Source organism: Mobula hypostoma, chromosome 3, assembly GCF_963921235.1.
Source record: "Mobula hypostoma chromosome 3, sMobHyp1.1, whole genome shotgun sequence".
NCBI classification, from domain to species: domain Eukaryota; kingdom Metazoa; phylum Chordata; class Chondrichthyes; order Myliobatiformes; family Myliobatidae; genus Mobula; species Mobula hypostoma.
Window position 1 is genome coordinate 184847642 of NC_086099.1, and position 18884 is coordinate 184866525.

Sequence of the window (18884 nt, forward strand, 5' to 3'; positions counted from 1 at the left end):
CACAAAATGCTGGAGGAACTCAGCAAGCCAGGCAGCATCTGTGGAAAATAAAGTACAGTTGAAGTTTTGGGCTGAAGTCTTGCCGGAGGGTCTCAACATGGATAGTGCTACACATGTCAGAAAAAAAATGCGTAGACTGTTTGGGCCAGTCAACATGCCTTTGTATGGGGAAGATTGTGTCTTACAATTTGATTCTTCTTAGGAAGTGATTGATGAGGGTAGCTTTTGATGAGGTCCCTCATGGAGGGCTGATTTAGAAGATGAAGGCAGATGGAATTCATAGAGATTTGGTAAATCAGATTCATAATTGGCTTGGCAATAGAATATAAAGGGTGTTACTCTGACAGGAGGACTGTGACCAGTGGTGTTCCGCAGTATTGGGACCCCTGTAGTTATTGAAATATATAAATGATTTGTGCTAAAGTGTAAGTCATAGAGAAGACTAGCACAGAAACAGGCCCTTTGGCCTATCTTGTCCATGACAAACCATTTAAGCTGCCTACTCCCATCAACCTGCACCGGGACCATATCCCTACTATCCATGTACCTATTCAAACTTCTCTGAAACGTTGAAATCGAGCTTGCATGCACTGCTTATGCTGGCAGCTCATTCCATACTTTTACAACTCTCTGAGTAAAGAAGTTTCCCCTTGTTCCCTTTAAACTTCTCACCTTTCACCCTTAACCCATGACCTCCAGTTGTAGTTCCACCCAGCCCCAATGGAAAAAGCCTGCTTGCATTTACCCTATCTATACTCCTCATAACTTTGTATAGCTCTATCAAATCTCCCCTCAATCTTCTACGTTCCAAGGAATAAAGTTTTAACCCATTGAATATTTCCTTATAACTCAGGTCCTCCAGATGTTGCAACATCCTTGTAAATTTGTAATGCACTCTTTCAACCTTGTTTACATCTTTCCTGCAGGTAGGTGATCAAAACTGCACATAATATTCCAAATTAGGCCTAACTAATGTCTTATACAACTTCAACATAACATCCCATCTCCTGCACTCAATACATTAATTTATGAAGGCTAATGTGCCAAAAGCTTTCTTTATGACCCCATCTACCTGCATCAAATAATGTACCTGTATTCAGAATCAGAATCCTTTATTATCACCAAGTATGTGGACACATACAGGGAATTTGATGCCAGTTTCCCTATCGATATTCCCAGATAAATAAAGGTTTCTGGGGCGCCTAGGCACGACTCGAGTAGCAGCAGTACTCTCAAATATTCCCGTTTCAGCCTGATACAGCTAAAAAGCACAACTGCTTCCAAGGTCAGTACAGTCAACAAAGATGTTTTAATGCGTTTAAACAAACTACTGCTGCTTAAAACTGACAGAAACAACACCGATTGTGGTTGGAAGTGCCCATGTAGGATACCTCGGAGGAAGCGCGGGTGCAGAGCAGGGTTACAAGTGTGTTTAAGGAAACGGGGTTTTAAATTCCCTATACCGACTATCTTGCTGGCAAACGTGCAGTCTCTGTGAATAAAATTGATGATCTCAGAGCTAGGATTGATGATCTCACCAGACCTGGAATATCTAGTAGTTAAGTGTCGTCCTTTTTACCTACCATGGGAGTTCTCCGGGGTCATTTTGGTAGCAGAATACATTCCACCTCCAGCCAATGTCAAGTAGGCTTTAGATGATCTGAGCAATGGGATCAACATGCATAGAACAGCGCACCCTAACCCCTTCACCATCGTTTTGGGAGATTTTAACCAGGCCAATCTGATAAAATCACTAAGCAATTACCATCAACAGATCACTTGCAGAGGAAATAACACAGTGGACCATTGATTTTAACCAGGCCAATCTGATAAAATCACTAAGCAACTACCATCAACAGATCAGTTGCAGAGGAAATAACACAGTGGACCATTGCTACAGCACCATTAAGAATGCATGCTATTCCACGCCCCCACTTCGGGAAGTCTGATCACCTGGCTGTACTTCTGCTCCCTGAGTATAAGCAGGGATTGAAGATTGCAGCACCAGTAGTGAGGACCAATAAGGTATGGACAAGGGAAACACAGTAGCGCCTACAGGACTGCTTTGAATTGGTGGATTAGACTGTATTCAGGGATTCATCTTCAAACCTGGCTGAGTATGCTGCAGTTGTTACTGACTTCATTAAAACCTGTGTGGATGAGTGTGCGCCTACAAAGACTTACGGTACATTCCCAAACCAAAAGCTGTGGATGAACCAGGAGGTACGTCATCTACTGAAGGCTAGGTCTGTGGCATTCAAGTCTGGTCAACCAGGCCTGTAGCAGAAAACCAGGTATGATTTGTGGAGAGCTATTTCAAGGGCGATGAGACAATTTCGAATGAAGTTGGAGGCGACATCAGATGCACGGCAACTCTGGCAGAGTTTGCAAGACATTCCTTCCTACAAAGCGAAACCCAATAGCATGAATGGCAGCGATGCTTCACTACCAGATGAACTCAATGCCTTCTATGCTCGCTTTGAAAGGGAGAATATAACTACAGCTGTGAAGATCCCTGCTGCACCTGATGACCCTGTGATCTTTGTCTCAGAGGCCAATGTTAGGCTTTCTTTAAAGTGAGTGAACCCTCGTAAGGTGGAAGGTCCCAAAAGAGCACCTGGTAAGACTCTGAAAACCTGTGCCAACCAACTAGCAGGAATATTCAAGGACATTTTCAACCTCTCACTGCTATGGGTGGAAGTTCCCACTTGCTTCAAGAAGGCAACAATTATACCAGTGCCTGAAAAGAATAATATGAGCTGCCTTAATGACTATCTCCTGGTAGCGCTCACATCGACAGTGATGAAATGCTTTGAGAGGTTGATCATGACCAGATTGAACTCCTGCTTCGGCAAAGACCTGGACCCATTGCATTTTGCCTATCACCACAATAGGTCAACGGCAGATGCAATCTCAATAGCTCTCAACATGGCTTTAGATCACCTGGACAACGTGAACACCTACGTCAGGATGCTGTTCATCGACTATAGCTCAGCATTTAATACCATCATTCTCACAATCCTGATTAAGAAGTTGCAGAACCTGGGCCTCTGTACCTCTCTCTGCAATTGGAGTCTCAACTTCCTAACCAGAAGACCACAATCTGTGTGGACTGTTGATAACATATCCTCCTCGCTGACAATCAACACTGGCACACTATGTGGCTTGACATAGCTCAAAACTGGTTAGACATGACCTACCATGCATAAAGCCCTGCTGACTCTCCTTAACCAGTCCATGTCTATCCAAATAATTAGAATACCTTCCAATAACTTTCCTACAACTGATGTCAGACTCACTGTGCTACAATTGCCTGGCTTCTGATTTGGGACTTTAAGTGTGCTGATTAGTAAATTTGCAGACAACATTACAATTGGCAGAATTCTGGAGAGTGAGGAAGGTTGTCAGAAGACATAGACCATTGGAAATGTGGGCAAAGAAATGGCAGAAGGAGTTTAATCTGGGAAAGTGTGAGGTGTTGCACTTTGGTAGGGCAAACGTAAGAGGAAAGTATACAGCACATGGCAGGACATTTAGGAGAGTGAAGTATAGAGGGATCATGGGGTGCAAGTCCATTGTTCCCCCAAAGTAGCAATGCAAGTAGATCAGGTAGAAAAGAAAAACTACAGAACATTCTGTTGTGGTGCTGTGTATAAAAGTTGGGGTGTTACACTGCAGCTACATAGAACTGTCTTTAGCCTTCACTTGGTGTATTGTGTCCATTTCTTGTCATCACATTACAGGAAAAGCACAGAGTTTTAGAGTGGGATCAGAAGAGGTACACCAGGATGTTGCCTGGATTAGAGATTATTAGGAGAGGTTGAACCAGTCTGGATTGTTATAGGAGAAGTATTGACAGTGTCTTTTTCCATGGGTAGAAATGTCAAATACCTTTTAAAGTGAGTGGGAAAGGTTTAAGGGATAGTTAATATCACGACTGAGTGTTTGCATTTTCTGAGGATTTCCAGCTAGGGATGCTTGTTTTAATTATACCTTCAATCCAAGAACAGACTCCAAAATGCATAGTTGCAAGCTGCATATTTTTAAGTTAGTTTTCTCTTCAAATATGGGCCTTAATGCTGTTTACATTATCAAAACATAAATATGTTTAAGTTGTATAAATGTTTAGATTGCAAATATTTAATTTTATATTTCCTGTTGGCAAAGTAATTTACTTTAAATGTACAAATGCAGCTATATTTCAATGTCTGTGCAGAAAACAGAACAAAATATTTCATTCTCTGTTTTAGTTTGATATAAAATCAAAGACCAAGATTCAGTTAAAAACTTTAAAGGTCTTGAAAATTGTTATAAAAATTCTAAAGGAGTCAATGTTATCTCAGAACAACAATGGATTTTAGACTAAGTATTCGCTCAAGAATACTATTTTAGACACAGATTTATTTATTAAAATCACAGGGTACAATCTCCAAAATGTTACCTTTCCATAATTTCAACAAATGTAGCAGCTAAATCAGCGTTTTCTTCAAACATATGCTTTGAATGTCAGTTTTATTATTATTATGATATTGATTGATGATAATGTTCCACGAAAATATATATTTGCTTTAAATGATGAATATTAAAATATACAAAAAAATGTGCTTTCTCTCTTCAGCACTTTAATTCACTTACTATTGAGAGCAAAAATCTACAGACAGTGGTACTTATGCTGGATTCACCAGAGGATGAAATCTTGCTTAAAGCCTGTGAAGCTATATACAAATTTGCAGAAAAAGGTGGGTTTATTTTAATTGATATTTCTCTCATTTGTTTTCTTACCATTTTGAATACATGGTTTATCATGGTATGTTATTTTTGCAATGTTTTTATGGAATAAAGCTTAAGTACTTTCTCTAGTTTGGGTATCTTAATTGAGAATGTTTCATTTAAAATTTTTGAAGTGTGTTTATTTATGGTTAGCTTTATAAATACCAAACTTTTGACTTTATTTAATTTTGTATAGTTTTTGAATGCTTCAGAATATCCATGACATAGAAAATCTTTACCTGGCTTAACAGACAGCCATACTGGCACGGCACTTTGTCATCTTTCAGAGGTTCCATAGACTTTCGTGAATGGAGCATAGAATATATGATTATGTTGTTCCATATACTGTGGGCATTTGGGGATTTGCTGTCAGCAAAATTAGTCATTCAGTTGCCGGTTAGGCCAGTTTATGGGAATGAGAACTGCAAACATCATATGAAGTTGTGGGCCTCACTCAGAGTTTGAGGCCATTTTAACTTGGTAAAATTGAGTTGTTCATAACTTTTATAGTTGAGGCCTTAGTGAGAATATTTATGGCTGAAGTTGGTGTATTTTTTGTCATAGGAGATGAAAACAAATTAAACCTACTTGGACTTGGAGCGATTCCAAAATTGGCTAAATTAATAGCTCATGAAGATAAACAAATCCACAAGTATGCTACTATGGCATTTGGAGTGATGTCCACTCACAGTAAGTATATATAATGAGTGGTAATCTTTTGCAAAATAAGAGTCAAAGCTCAAGTCTGAAAAGGGTAAAAGAGAAATAGAATGTCACTTTTATAACTCCAATCATTGTGACTAACAGTAGGCCATATTTGATGGACAGAAGTTTATCCACTTCAAATTGAGCAGAATTTGATATCAAAAGAAAATTGATATGCTTGGACGCAATAGGAGGAGATATTGGAGATTTGTTTGAAGTCAGAGGAATGAATGCAGCCAAAACATGAGTTGACAAAAAGAGAAGGCAGTTCCACAAAAAAATGAGTATTGATAAAGAAGCATGAATACTTTGAATTATGCAATGAAATTTGACAATGCAACTTATCGTATTGGAAATCTACAGGGAGCACAGTAATAGATTAAATGGGTAGATAATTAGAATTGTAATTGCGGTTTGGGGAAGTATATTTTGGATTTCAAAGTTCAATGTAAATTTATTATTGAAGTACATATATGTCACCATATACATTCCTGAGATTCCTTTTCTAGTGAGCAATCTCAGTAAATATGAGAAACATTATAGAATTAATTAAAGAGCACACCCAACAGGGCAGACAACAACCAACATGCAAAAAAAACAAACTGTGAAAATACAAAACGAAAGGGAAAAAGTAAACAATAATATTAATAATATTAAGCAATAATTATCGAGAGAATGAAATGAAGAGTCCTTGAAAGTGAGTAGAGTTCAGTGGGAACACTTCAGTGATGGAGCAAGTAAAATTAAGTGACGTTATTCCCCCTGGCTTATCAGCCTTATTGAAGGGTAATAACTGCTCCTGAACTTGGTGGTGTGGGACCTGAGGCTTCTGTACCACCATCCAGATGTTTGCAGCGAGAAGATAGCATGACCTGGATGGTGGGGATCCTTGATGATGGAAGCAACACTCACAACACGCTGGAGGAACTCAGCAGGTTGGGCAGCATCAGTGGAAAAGATTGGTCGACGTTTCGGGCCGGAACCCTTCGTCAGGACTGTAGGGGAAAGGGGCAGAGGCCCTATAAAGAAGGTGGGGGGAAGGTGGGAAGGAGAAGGCTGGTAGGTTCCAGGTGAATAACCAGTAAGGGGAAAGATAAAGGGGTGGGGGAAGGGAGGCAGGGAGGTGATAGGCAGGAGAGAGGAGGTAGGCAGCTGGGGGAGGGGGCAGAGTGACATAGGGATAGGGGAAGGGAGGGGGAGGGAATTACCAGAAGTTGGAGAATTCTATGTTCATACCAAGGGGCTGGAGACTACCTAGATGGTATATGAGGTGTTGCTCCTCCAACCTGAGTTTAGCCTCATCATGGCAGTAGAGGAGGCCATGTATGGACATATCTGAATGGGAGTGGGAAGCAGAGTTGAAGTGAGTGGTTACTGGGAGATCCTGTCTGTTTTGGCGGACGGAGCAGAGGTGCTCGACGAAGCAGTCCCCCAATCTGCGTCGGGTTTCACCAATGTAGAGGAGGCCGCACCAGGAGCACCGGATGCAATAGATGACCCCAACAGACTCACAAGTGAAGTGTTGCCTCACTTGGAAGTACTGTTTGGGGCCCTGAATGGTGGCAAGAGAGGAGGGGTAGGGACAGGTGTAGCACTTGCGCTTACAGGGATAAGTGCCAGGTGGGAGATCTGTGGGGAGGGACGTGTGGACCAGGGAGTCGCGGAGGGACTGATCCCTGCAGAAGGTGGAGAGGGGTAGAGAGGGAAAGATGTGCTTAGTGGCGGGGTCCTGTTGAAGGTGGCGGAAGTTGCGGAGGATAATGTGTTGGATCCGGAGGCTAGTGGGGTGGTAGGTGAGGACAAGGGGAACTCTGTCCCTGTTGTGGTGGCGGGAGGATGGGGTGAGAGCTGAAATGCGTGAAATGGAGGAGATGCGGGTGAAGGCATCATTAATGACAGCAGAAGGGAAACCACGATCCTTAAAGAAAGAGGACATTTGAAGATGTCCTGGAAGGGAAAGCCTCATCCTTGGAGCAGATGCGGTGGAGACAGAGGAACTGGGAATAGGGAATGGCATTTTTGCATGCGGCGGGGTGGGAAGAGATATAGTTGAGGTAGTTATGAGAGTCAGTGGGCTTGCAGAAGATGTCAGTGGACAGTCTGTCTCCAGAGATGGAGACCGAGAGATCGAGAAAGGGGAGAGAAGTGTCCGAGATAGACCAAGTGAATTTGAGGGCTGGGTGGAAGTTAGAAGTAAAGTTGATGAAATTGACGAGCTCAGCATGGGTGCAGGAAGCAATGCTACCGCTCCCCAACTTTTCCTTCGGTACGTTGAACGCTGGATTCACGCTTGATGATGGAAGCTGCTTTCCTGTGACAATGCACTTTATAGATGCACTCAATGGTGGGGAGGTTTTACATGGTGATGGACTGGGCCAAATCCACTACTTATTGTCAGCTTTCCCATACTAGGGATTTATGGAAATAGGCAGTGAAACTAAGGCATTTACAGTGGCAATCCATACTCAGTGTACTTCTTGTTAACTTAACTGCAATTAGGAAAGGATTTGCACAACGTAATAGGGACTTAATGGTTTAGAGGATAGGAATAGTTGTCTACGAAGTAAGGTTTGGAAAAAGAGCAGAATAATTATCAGAAATCCAATGAGAAAATGTCCTGCAAGCACTATGCAGGGTGTTAGGAGATTGCTTGCAGAATGCACTCTGCATATAATTGTACATGCAAAGGTTCCATTTCCCAAAAACCTCCAAAGAACAATGTTTTTCAATGTTCTGTACAAATAGTCCTGTGTTTTGCCTTGGTGTTGCAGAGAGCCTTGTGTTCAGTTGTTTACACTCTGTATCTATGAAAAACATGTGAGAGTTGAAACCCAGGTACTCATGTTACATTGAAGTGTAATATAGTTGGCACTATTAGCAAATAGCTCAGCTGCTTTTATGCAGTTGACTAGGAGGTTAGTTATTTCTCTGTTGCACTCAGAAACAAAAACATTGAATATAAATGTCACTTTTACAGCCACTGCTAATGCTTGACCACTACAGTACAAAGCAGATCTCCCAGAGGATGGCAGGTCCCCATAAAAATTGATACAGTCTCATCGTTTGGAAGCACTGGTGTTAGGAGAGGTGTGTGAAGCTGAGTCTTGTACACTATTAAGAAAGGAAAGCATTTTGCAAGCATTCTCTTGCATTCTGTTGCTAATGTTTCTGTAGCTGTAAACAATATGTTTCTATCCTGATCTAAGTCATAAAATCTCCATGGTGTAGAAAATAACTACCCTTTATGAGTGAGAAAATACTTACCTACTAGTAGTTTAAAAATTTGCTATGAATACAATATAGTTTTTAATGAAATTTGTATGATTTGCCATTGTCCTTACTTGGTTCATTGGCTAGTTCTGTCAATCCTGGTCAACTCAATGGCATGACTGAATTAAGACATAAGACATAGGAGCAGAATTAGGCTATTTGACCCATTGCATCTGCTCTGCCATTCGATCATGGCTGTCTTATGATTCCCTCTCAACCTCTTTATTAGACACAGGAGTAGAACCTGGTTTGGTCTTCTGCTGTAGCCCATCCACTTCAAAGTTCAACATGTGTGTTCAGAGATGCTCTTCTGCACACCACTGTTGTAGCACATGTTATTTGAGTTACTGTCACCTTCTTGCCAGCTTGACTCAGTCTGGTCATTCTTCTCTGACCTCTTTCATTTACAGGGCATTTTCACCCTGATGCTCGCTGGATGTTTATTCGTTTATCACACTATTCTCTGTAAACCCTAAATACTGTTGTGTGTGAAAGTCCCAGAAAATCGGCAGTTTCTGAGATACTAAAACCTCCCTGCCTGGCACTAACAGTCAAAGTCACATACATGACATTTCCCCATTCTGATGTTTGGTCTGAACAACAACTGAACAAATGACATTAATAGGACGAGTGACGAGGGTCTGCAGACAGAGTTCAGGGAGTTAGGTGCTAAGTTAAAAGGTTGTGACCTCAGGATTGCCACCCGTGCCACGTGCTAGGGAGGCCAGAACTAGAAAGATTATACAGTTTAATTAGTGGCTGAGGAGTTGGTGTAGGAGGGAGGGCATAAGATTTTTGGATCATTGGGCTGTGTTCCAGGGAAGGTGGGACCTGTATGGAAGGGACAGCTTGCACCTGAACTGGAGGGGGACTAATCTCCTAGCAGAAAGGTTTATTAATGCACCATGGTGGGGTTTAAACTAGAGTTGCAGGGAGATGAGAACCAGAGTGCCAGAACAGTTAGTAAAGAAGTTATGGAGGCAGATATTGGTAAGGCCTCAGACAAAGTTAGGAATCAGAAGGTTGAGCATGGTGTGACTAGTGTCCTGAGCTGCATATATTTCAATGCAAGAAATATCATAGGAAAGGTAGATGATAGTGCTGAAGATGAGGTAGCTGATTTTCAAACAGTAGTAAGGATGTAGTCTCCAAATTACAACGGGGATAGAAAATGCATTCCAAAAGGGCAATGTTACAATAGTCATGAGGGATTTCAATATGCACATAGATTGGGAAAAACAGGTTGATGCTGGATTTCAGGAGGGGGAATTTCTAGAGTGCCTACGAGATAGCCTTTTAGAGCTGCTCATGATTGAGCCCACTAAGGGATCAGCTATTCTGGATTAGGTGTTGTACAATGAAATGGAATTGATCGGAGCGCTTAAGGTAAAAGAACCTTTTGGGGAAGGTGATCATAATATGATTGAATTCACCCTGACATTTGAGAAGGAGAAGCTAAAGTCAGATGTATCAGTGGAGTAAAGGAAATTACACAGGCATGAGAGAGGAGTTGGCCAGTATTGATTGGAAAAGATCACTGGCAGGGATGACAGCAGAGTAGCAATGGCTGGAATTTCTGGAAGCAATTCAGAAGGCACAGAATGTATACATCCCAAAGAGGAAGAAGTATTCTAAAAGAAAGATGACACAACTGTGGCTAACAAGTGAAGTCAAAGCCAACATGAAAGCCTAAGAGAGGGCGTATAATAGAGCAAAAATTAGTGGGAAGTTAGAAGGTTGGGAAGCTTTTAAAAACCAACATAAGGCAACTAAAAAGTCATTAAGGAGGTAAAGATGAAATATGAAAGTAAGCTAGCCAATACTATTAAAGACGATACTAAAAGTTTTTTCATATATAAAATGTAAAAGAAAGGCGACAGTGAATATTGGACCACTGGAAAATGATGCTGGAGAGGGAGTAATGGGGGACAATGAAATGGTGGATGAACTGAATAAGTATTTTGCATCAGTTTTCACTCTGGAAGACACTAGCAGGATGGTGGAAGTTCCAGATGTCAAGGGTTATGAAGTGTGTGAAAATGCCATAACTAGAGAGAAGGTTCTTCAGAAACTGAATGGTCTGAAGGTAGATAAGTCACTGGATCAGACGGTGGTAGACTCCAGGGTTCTGAAAGAGATGGCTGAAGAAATTGTGGAGGTATTAGTAATGATTTTGCAAGAATCACGAGATTCTGGAATGGTTTTGAAAGACTAGAAAATTGCAATTGTTACTCCACTCTTCGAGAAGGGAGAGAGGCAGAAGAAAGGAAACTGTAAGCTAATTAGTCTGACCTCAGTGGTTGGGAAGATGTTGGAGTTGATTATTAAGGATGAAGTCTCAGGGTACTTTGAGGCACACGATAAAATAGGCCATAGTCAGTATGGTTTCCTTAAAGAAAAATCTTGTCTGATAAATCTGTTGGAATTCTTTGGAGAAATAACAAGCAGGATAGACAAAGGAGCATCTGTTGATGTTGAGCGCTTGGGTTTTCAGAAGACCTTCGACAAGGTGTCACACATGAGGCTGCTTAACAAGCTATGAGCCCATGGTATTACAGGAAAGATTCTAGCATGGATAAAGCAGTGGCTGATTGGCAGGAGGCAAGGAGTGGGAATAAAGGGGTAAAGCCTTTTCTGGTTGGCTTTTGGTGACTAGTGGTGTTCCACAGGGGTCTGTGTTACAACCGATTCATTTTACATTATATGTCAATGATTTGGATGATGGCTTTGTTGTAAAGTTTGCAGATGATATGAAGATAGGTGGAGGGACAGGTAGCTTAAGGAAGTAGAGAGGCTAAGGAAGGAGTTGGCCAATTAGGAGAATGGGCAAAAAAATGGCAGGTGGAAAACTGTCGGGAAGTGTATGGTCATGCACTTTGGTAGAACAAATGAAAGGGTTGACTATTTTCTATATGGAGAGAAAATACAAAAAACTGAGGTTGAAAGGAACTTGGGTGTCCTTGTGCAGGGTTCCCTAAAGGTTAATTTACAGGTTGAATCTCTGGTGAGGAAGGCAAATGTAACGTTAGCATTCATTTCAAGAATGTAAGGATGTAATGTTGAGAGTTTATAAAGCACTGGTGAGGCCTCAGTTGGAATATTGTGAGCAGCTTTGGGCCTCTTATCTTAGAAAGGATATGCTGAAAGTGAAAAGTGTTCAAAGGAGGTTCATGAAAATTATTCCAGGATAGAATGGCTTGTTGCATGATGAGTGTTCGATGGCTCTGGGCCTGTATTCACTGGAATTCAGAAGAACGAGGGATGTCCTCAGTGAAATTTATTGAATGGTGAAAGGCCTTGATAGAGTGGATGTAGAGAATGTTTCCTGTGGTGGGAGAGTCTAAGACTAGAGGACACGGCCTCAGAATAGAGGGGTGTCCTTTTAGAACAGCGATGAGAAGGAATTTCTTTGGCCAGAGATTGGTGAATCTGTTGAATTCTTTGCCACAGGCAGCTGTGGAGGTCAAGATTTTATGTATACTTAAGGGAGAAGTTGATGGATTCTCGACTGGTCAGGGTTTGAAGGGATATGTGGAGAAGGCAGGATACTGGGGTTGAGAGGAAAGTTGGAACAGCCATGATGAAATAGCAGAGCAGTTGTGGTGGGCCAAATGGCCTAATTCTGCTCCTCTACCTTATAATCTTATGGTCTTGTGAACCTTTTGACTGTGTCTTTATGCTTTTATGTATTGTTTGGTGCTACATGTTTGTCTCATTAGATTTTTGCGTAATGAGCAGATGTACAGGTGTACTTAGCAAAGTGGTTCTGAGTGCTCACACTTCTTAAGGCTCTTGAGAGCTTGGCTGTCAAGTTTGTTTCCTCTAATGGGAGTTTCTCCAACCAGGGTATTTTTCTCAAAATAAAGGGTTGGCCATACAGGACTGTGAATAGTGGAAATTGGAATTCTTTACTCAGGAGTTCAGTGAAGGCTCATTTGCTTAACATATTCAAAATGAGATTGATGGATCTGTTAGGTATTAAGGAAATGAAGGAATATAGGACTAGTGCAGAGTGTAGTGCTGAATAGAAGGTCTTCCACAATCTTAATGAATGATGGAGCAGGCACAAGGGGTGGAATGGCCAATTCCTACTTCTATTTCACATTTTCATGTTATTTTTCTTGATGTTGATGTTTTTCAGGTGAAGTTAGAAAATCAATGAGACAGTTGGATTTTCTACCATCAATAATTGCATGTCTAGCTCCTGAAGGTAATTCTAAGTTCTATTTTTGATACTAAGAATTTGTATACACCCTTACTTGCATACAACTAAGTAGACACTTACCACCATTTTCTCACAGAAGAGTGAGTTCTATACAAGTGATTGCTTTTGTTAAATCACCTATTACTTTTCTAACACAAAACACATTGACAGTTCCTACAACTATTTGTGGCTGATGGTGTTATTAATTAATACATTTTTAATGAAATAAAGAACTTTTGGCAGCGTCCGTTATTAAGGACCTCCAGCACCCAGGGCATGCCCTTTTCTCACTGTTACCATCAGGTAGGAGATACAGAAGCCTGAAGGCACACACTCAGAAATTCAGGAACAGCTTCTTCCCCTCTGCCATCCGATTCCTAAATGGATATTGAAGCTTTGGACACTACCTCACTTTTTTTTAATATACAGTATTTCTGTTTTTGCACATTTTCAATATACGTAATTGATTTACTTGTTTATTTATTGTGGTTTTTTTTCTTTCTCTGCTAGATTATGTATTGCATTGAACTGCTGCTGCTAAGTTCACAAATTTCACATCACATGCCAGTGATAATAAACCTGATTCTGATTCTGATCTTAAGACATATTAATTGATTTTTAAAAGGTTATTTTTATATGTATTATTAACATCCCTGTCACTGATCTCCGTGATACCATATTCTTTAGCCTAAGAGTATGCCATATGTCCCTTTTTTCTTGGTCATTTCTTATCCATGCTAAAGCTCAAACGTTTTGAGCTCTTGTTTTGTAGAAAAAAATAACCTGTTATGTGACACCTGTTGAAAGCCTTTATGAAATCCAGGGACATTACGTTTACTGCTTTCCCCTTATCTAACTGCTCATTATATCCTCAAAGAATTGTGATAAATTTGTCATACCTGGCCCATTTTGTTCACCCACCCCAACCCGTGTTGATTTCCTTGCAAATAAATTGCCCTTTGTTAATAGTCTAGAATACCAATTATGAAATACATGATCTCAGAATTTACATCCAGAATGATTTCTTGATATGTGGGTTTCTAAAGAAACTGAATGAATTAAATATTCCATCTTGTGCCAAATAGTGTAACCGCAGGAACAGGTTTTCTAGTGTTTTGGTGGAAGGAGTCATGTAGTAGTACAGTGCAGAAGCAGGCATGTCAAACCACCATGTCCATGCCAACCTATTTAACATATCAACAGAAATTCCATTTTCCCACATTAGAACAAAAATAAAGCAAACATTATCACTCAGATCCCCTTCCTCTCAGTTTAAACCTTTCTCCCCTAGATTTTAATACTCTTAGTTGGGGAAAAGTAATTTACCTATCGTATCTGATCTTCCATAATTTTCTTTGTTTCTGTCAGGGTACCTCTCAGTTTCCTTTGGGAAAACAAGGTCAGCTTGTCCATTATTTCACATACTAATGTCCTCCAATCCAGGCAATATCGCGATGAAGGGTCTCACCTGAAATGTTGACTGTTTATTCATCCTATAGAAGTTGCCTGACCTGCTGAATTCCTCCAGCACTTTTTGTCTGTTTTTTGTCTGGATTTCCAGCATCTGCAGAATCTCTTGTGTTTATTCCAGTAAATCTTTTTTTGTTAGATTTCTTATAGAGAATGAGAACTACAGCAGAGAAAGAGGCCTCTCGGCCCATCGGGTCCATACTGAGCTAATATTCTGCATAGTCCCATCACCCAGCACCTGGGCCATTGTCCTCCGTACCCCTCCCATCCATCTATTTTTGAGAAATATTTGTCATGAATATGTGAGTAACTTGAAATATGACTTGGTAGATTTGAAATACTGGGAAAGAGCTGAGAATTTTGGGCTCTGTTACTAAAGCTTTTCACGAAGAGTTTTTCTTCATCTCATATCTGGATTTGCTGCAGAATATTTATTGGATTTGATTACCTGACAATCAATAGTTTGCTTACTGTTTCTCATGTGACTACCAGATGTAGAGAATGTGTGAAATTTGGTTTCACTATGAAATATTCCTATGTTTCTTTGTTGTATGAGATAAATCTTAATTTCTTCAGATAATTATTAGTGGGCATTATTCATTACCTTTTGCCTCTGCCAAAAATTCTGCTCTCTTACCACTGATTATTTGGCATTGTTAAGGTCTAAATCAGATATTTTGCAACTTCAATGTCTTGTTCAGCCAGATACTGTGGAAACCTAATCTTATTCCAAAGCTGTTTTCTCTAATGTTCAATGTTCACTTGTGCTCTAGTCTATTAATATGAACAAGTATGAGACTGTGAAATTTAGACATAATAAATATAAGAACAAGTTGACAGTTGTTGGGAGTACTTTGTTCCATTTTGGCCACTCCATATTTGAAAGGATTTGACAGGTAGATAAAATGAAACATTTCCTCTGATGGAACCAGTGACAAAGTTAATATCTGGATTTTTCAGGAGTAGGCTCACAAACAATGAAATAAATATATAATTACTATGGTCCTGAAATTTGATGGTAATGCTCTTCATACCCTTTTCTGTAACATGGGCCATCTATCGGCCCACTCTGACCATGCAACAACATTACTCCTCCCCTCCCCTAACAAAGACTTGTAATAGCTCCAAATCCCAAAAATCCTTAAATTTAGAACTCATAGCGGTACATGTAACTCCAGTGTTATGGGTGTTCAGGTAACTAAAATTTGTCTAATAGAATTCACAAATCACCACCCAGAAATTCTCATGTACTTCATGTGAGGGGAGGGGGGAAGAGGGGAGAGGAGGTAAATAAATAAATAAATACAAATTTTTTTCAACTTGTTTTTCCTGGTGCACGTGGAGATGACATGGTTTCCATTATGCAAATTTCAAAGTATGGACCATTTTGCAGTGTACCCTATCCCACCCCCCCCCCCAAACATGGTGATGATTTGTACTTAAATCTATGCCTGTTTTCTCCTGTTTTGTTTGGAAACTGCCAGTTGAATTTTTTTTCAACATTCAGACCCTTGTATTTAACATCTGTTTTAGAGGTTGAAATATTAGTAGCTGTTGCTTTGTTTCTGTATGGAAATTTATCTTTCTCCGATCCTGACATAACTCTTTTTGAGTCCAAAATTCAACTTGTGACAATGCCCTTGCCAATATTCACAGGTAACCTGCGTTTGGATTATGGGTGTGAGATTTTTTTTGCCTCACCTGAAGCCGTTGCTATGTGGAAAGGTGATCTAAAAGCCAATGCAGACAATTTTCAATTTTACTTGCTTTCAAAATCTAGAAGTCAAACAGAAGGAAATTTTAACTGCTTTTAGCAGAAGCCATCATTTGACTGCTGTTGGTATTTTTTCCCCTAATTTTTCATGTTTATTAATTGTGAGACTTTGAATTATGGGAGACAAAGGAGAAGAGAGAAACAATGAGAACTTTGTTATTTTTTTCCTTCATCACAGAGGATGTTGTTGTTCACGAGCTTGCTACATTGTGCCTAGCTTCCATGTCTATCGATTTCACAAGTAAAGTAGAAATTTATGAAAAAGGGGGGTTGAAACCACTCATTAGTCTTCTTTCAAGTCCTGATCCTGATGTACAGAAGAACTCCATTGAGTGCATTTCAAACTTAATTAAGGTACTTTCTCTGTTTTTCTATTTGTAATTGAAATATATTCTGAGACTTAATGCTGCATTACTGAGTCTTTTAATTGATCAAGTGTAATTGACATATCAAATCATTCTGAAGTACAAATTTGATTATGGTACTTGTTCTAAACATACATTCAATGGCCAAGTTATTAGGTACACCTGTACTCATGCTCGCTAATGCAAGTACCTAATCTACCATTTATGTGGCAGCAACTCGATGCATAAAAGGTTGCAGGCATAGTCAAGAGGTTCAGTTGTTGTTTAGACCAGGGGTCCCCAACCTTTTTCGCACTGCGGACCGGCCGACAGGGGGGTGGGTGGTAGGGTTGCCAACGAACAAGAGCAGCAGTCAAATACGTTGGGTTTACCCCCGAGAAAGACTACAATGACCATGAAGCCTTGCGCGGGCACCAGTGCGCATGCGTGACTTACGCATGAGTGTACGTGCCCATTTTTTCTACAAATCGTTTTTGGCGATTCTGTTCGGGGGGGGTGTTAATCACGAACGCAATATAGGTGATAAGTGGCTAATACACTTAATTTCGTTTCTAAAAGGGTTTATCTAATGAATTTAATATTAAACACACAGCGCATATTTTCCACGCATGAATATAGCGATAAGTCAATTATCAGGAGAGCTTGAATTAAGTGTTGAACGAACTTTCAGAAGAAGTGTCAGAAGCAGGTTCGATATTATCATTTAAAGTTAAATTGGATAGATATATGGACAGGAAAGGAATGGAGGGTTATGGGCTGAGCGCAGGTCGGGGGGACTAGGTGAGAGTAGCGTTCGGCACGGACTAGAAGGGCCGAGATGGCCTGTTTCCGTGCTGTAATTGTTATATGGTTATATAAGTCAATAGCATCATAACATTTTAAGTAAAGTTTGGATATTAAACACACAGCACATATTTTCCCCGAATGAACATATGAAATCATTGCAACACACCAATATCGCTGAACCAGTGGGAGCCCTGGGCTTGTTTTCCTGCAACGAGACGGTCCTATCGAGGGGTGATGGGAGACAGCGATACTTGAAGGAGGTTCCTTATGTCCAGTCTATTCCGCAAATTAGTTTTCGTTGCATTCATTGCAGAAATATGTTGGAAATGGAAGCAACGTTTTCAGTGCTTTCGTGGCTGTCTCAGGATATTTAGCCTTGGCTTTGATCCAGAATGCCGGCAGAGATGTTATGTCAAACATACTTTTCAGCCCGCCGTCATTTGCAAGCTCGAAGAGTTGATCTCCTTCCCGCACTGACATGGATGACGCGCGGGTAATGATCTCGCTTGCGTTCACGCTCAACAGTGGGCATGAAGGGAATGAGGAAAGGTGCAGCTGACTCCTATCGTCAAATCATATCGTTTCCTCGCGGCCCGATAGCGCATGCTTTGCGGCCCAGTGGTTGGGGACCGCTGGTTTAGACAACAGAATGGGGAAGAAAATTTGATCTGAATGACCTTGACTATGGACATGGCTTTCCAGTAAGATGACAGCATGCTCAGATGCAGTGGGCATTCCAGATCCAATCAAAGGTGTATCTGTTCATCTTGTATGTCTTTTTTATGATTGCAAGTCACTGCCAGATACCAAGAACATCATGTCCTGCATGACTATCCCAGCAGGAAGTTGCTTGATAGTGAAGGAGCTGGACATTTTCCATACAGTTGTTGTGTTGTCAGCTGGACTATCAGTGTGCGATGTGAGTGATTGTCTTGGATGCTTTTATTGTTATCACAAGACCCTGTTGGACATTAGTAATGTAGAATACTGCAAGTCTTGTTCACTGGCAAGACCAATGGCAGGAAAGCTGCGTCAATTCAATTGTGGTGAGGACTATGCCCACGTGTTGGGCTTGCCTGTGGCAGTCGACCAAGAAAGGAGACACCCAGGTGATGTGGGAGAGCCTCTGAGGGGCACACTGGAATCTGCACTTGGATGGGTGGCTGCCCTCTGGTGTTCGCTTGGAGGAAGAACAAGCTGAACTGGGACAACTGATATCAAATGATATCAAGTCATGTCATTCAGGGAACTGGACTACATAGAATATTATTTTTGCTTTGTAACTGTATGTTTTTCTGAAATTGTAAGCATATGTGTTATGTGAAGTATGCTATGTACTGTTGGAAATTGTATTTTGCATGTTGGACCCAGAGGAACAATGTTTCATCAAGCTATAGTTGTATATGACTAAATGATAATTGAACTTGAACTTAAACTTGAACTTGGAATGATTGTTGGTGCAAAGTGGGGTGGTTTGAGTATCTCAGAAAATGCTGGTCCCTGGGATTTTCATGCACAATAGTCTTTAGAGTTTACAGAA

At 40.6% G+C, this 18884-nt stretch overlaps 1 protein-coding gene across 1 annotated transcript in view; it reads left to right on the forward strand.

Annotated features, from left to right (window-relative positions):
* The window catches only part of armc3 (armadillo repeat containing 3), a 107819-nt gene that overhangs the window by 27067 nt on the left and 61868 nt on the right, over positions 1-18884 (forward strand). Inside the window, exons 3-6 of the mRNA XM_063044234.1 lie at positions 4619-4739; positions 5335-5460; positions 12887-12955; positions 16372-16547. Coding sequence (XP_062900304.1) covers positions 4619-4739; positions 5335-5460; positions 12887-12955; positions 16372-16547 — 492 coding nt within the window. The remainder of the gene's footprint in view (positions 1-4618; positions 4740-5334; positions 5461-12886; positions 12956-16371; positions 16548-18884) is intronic.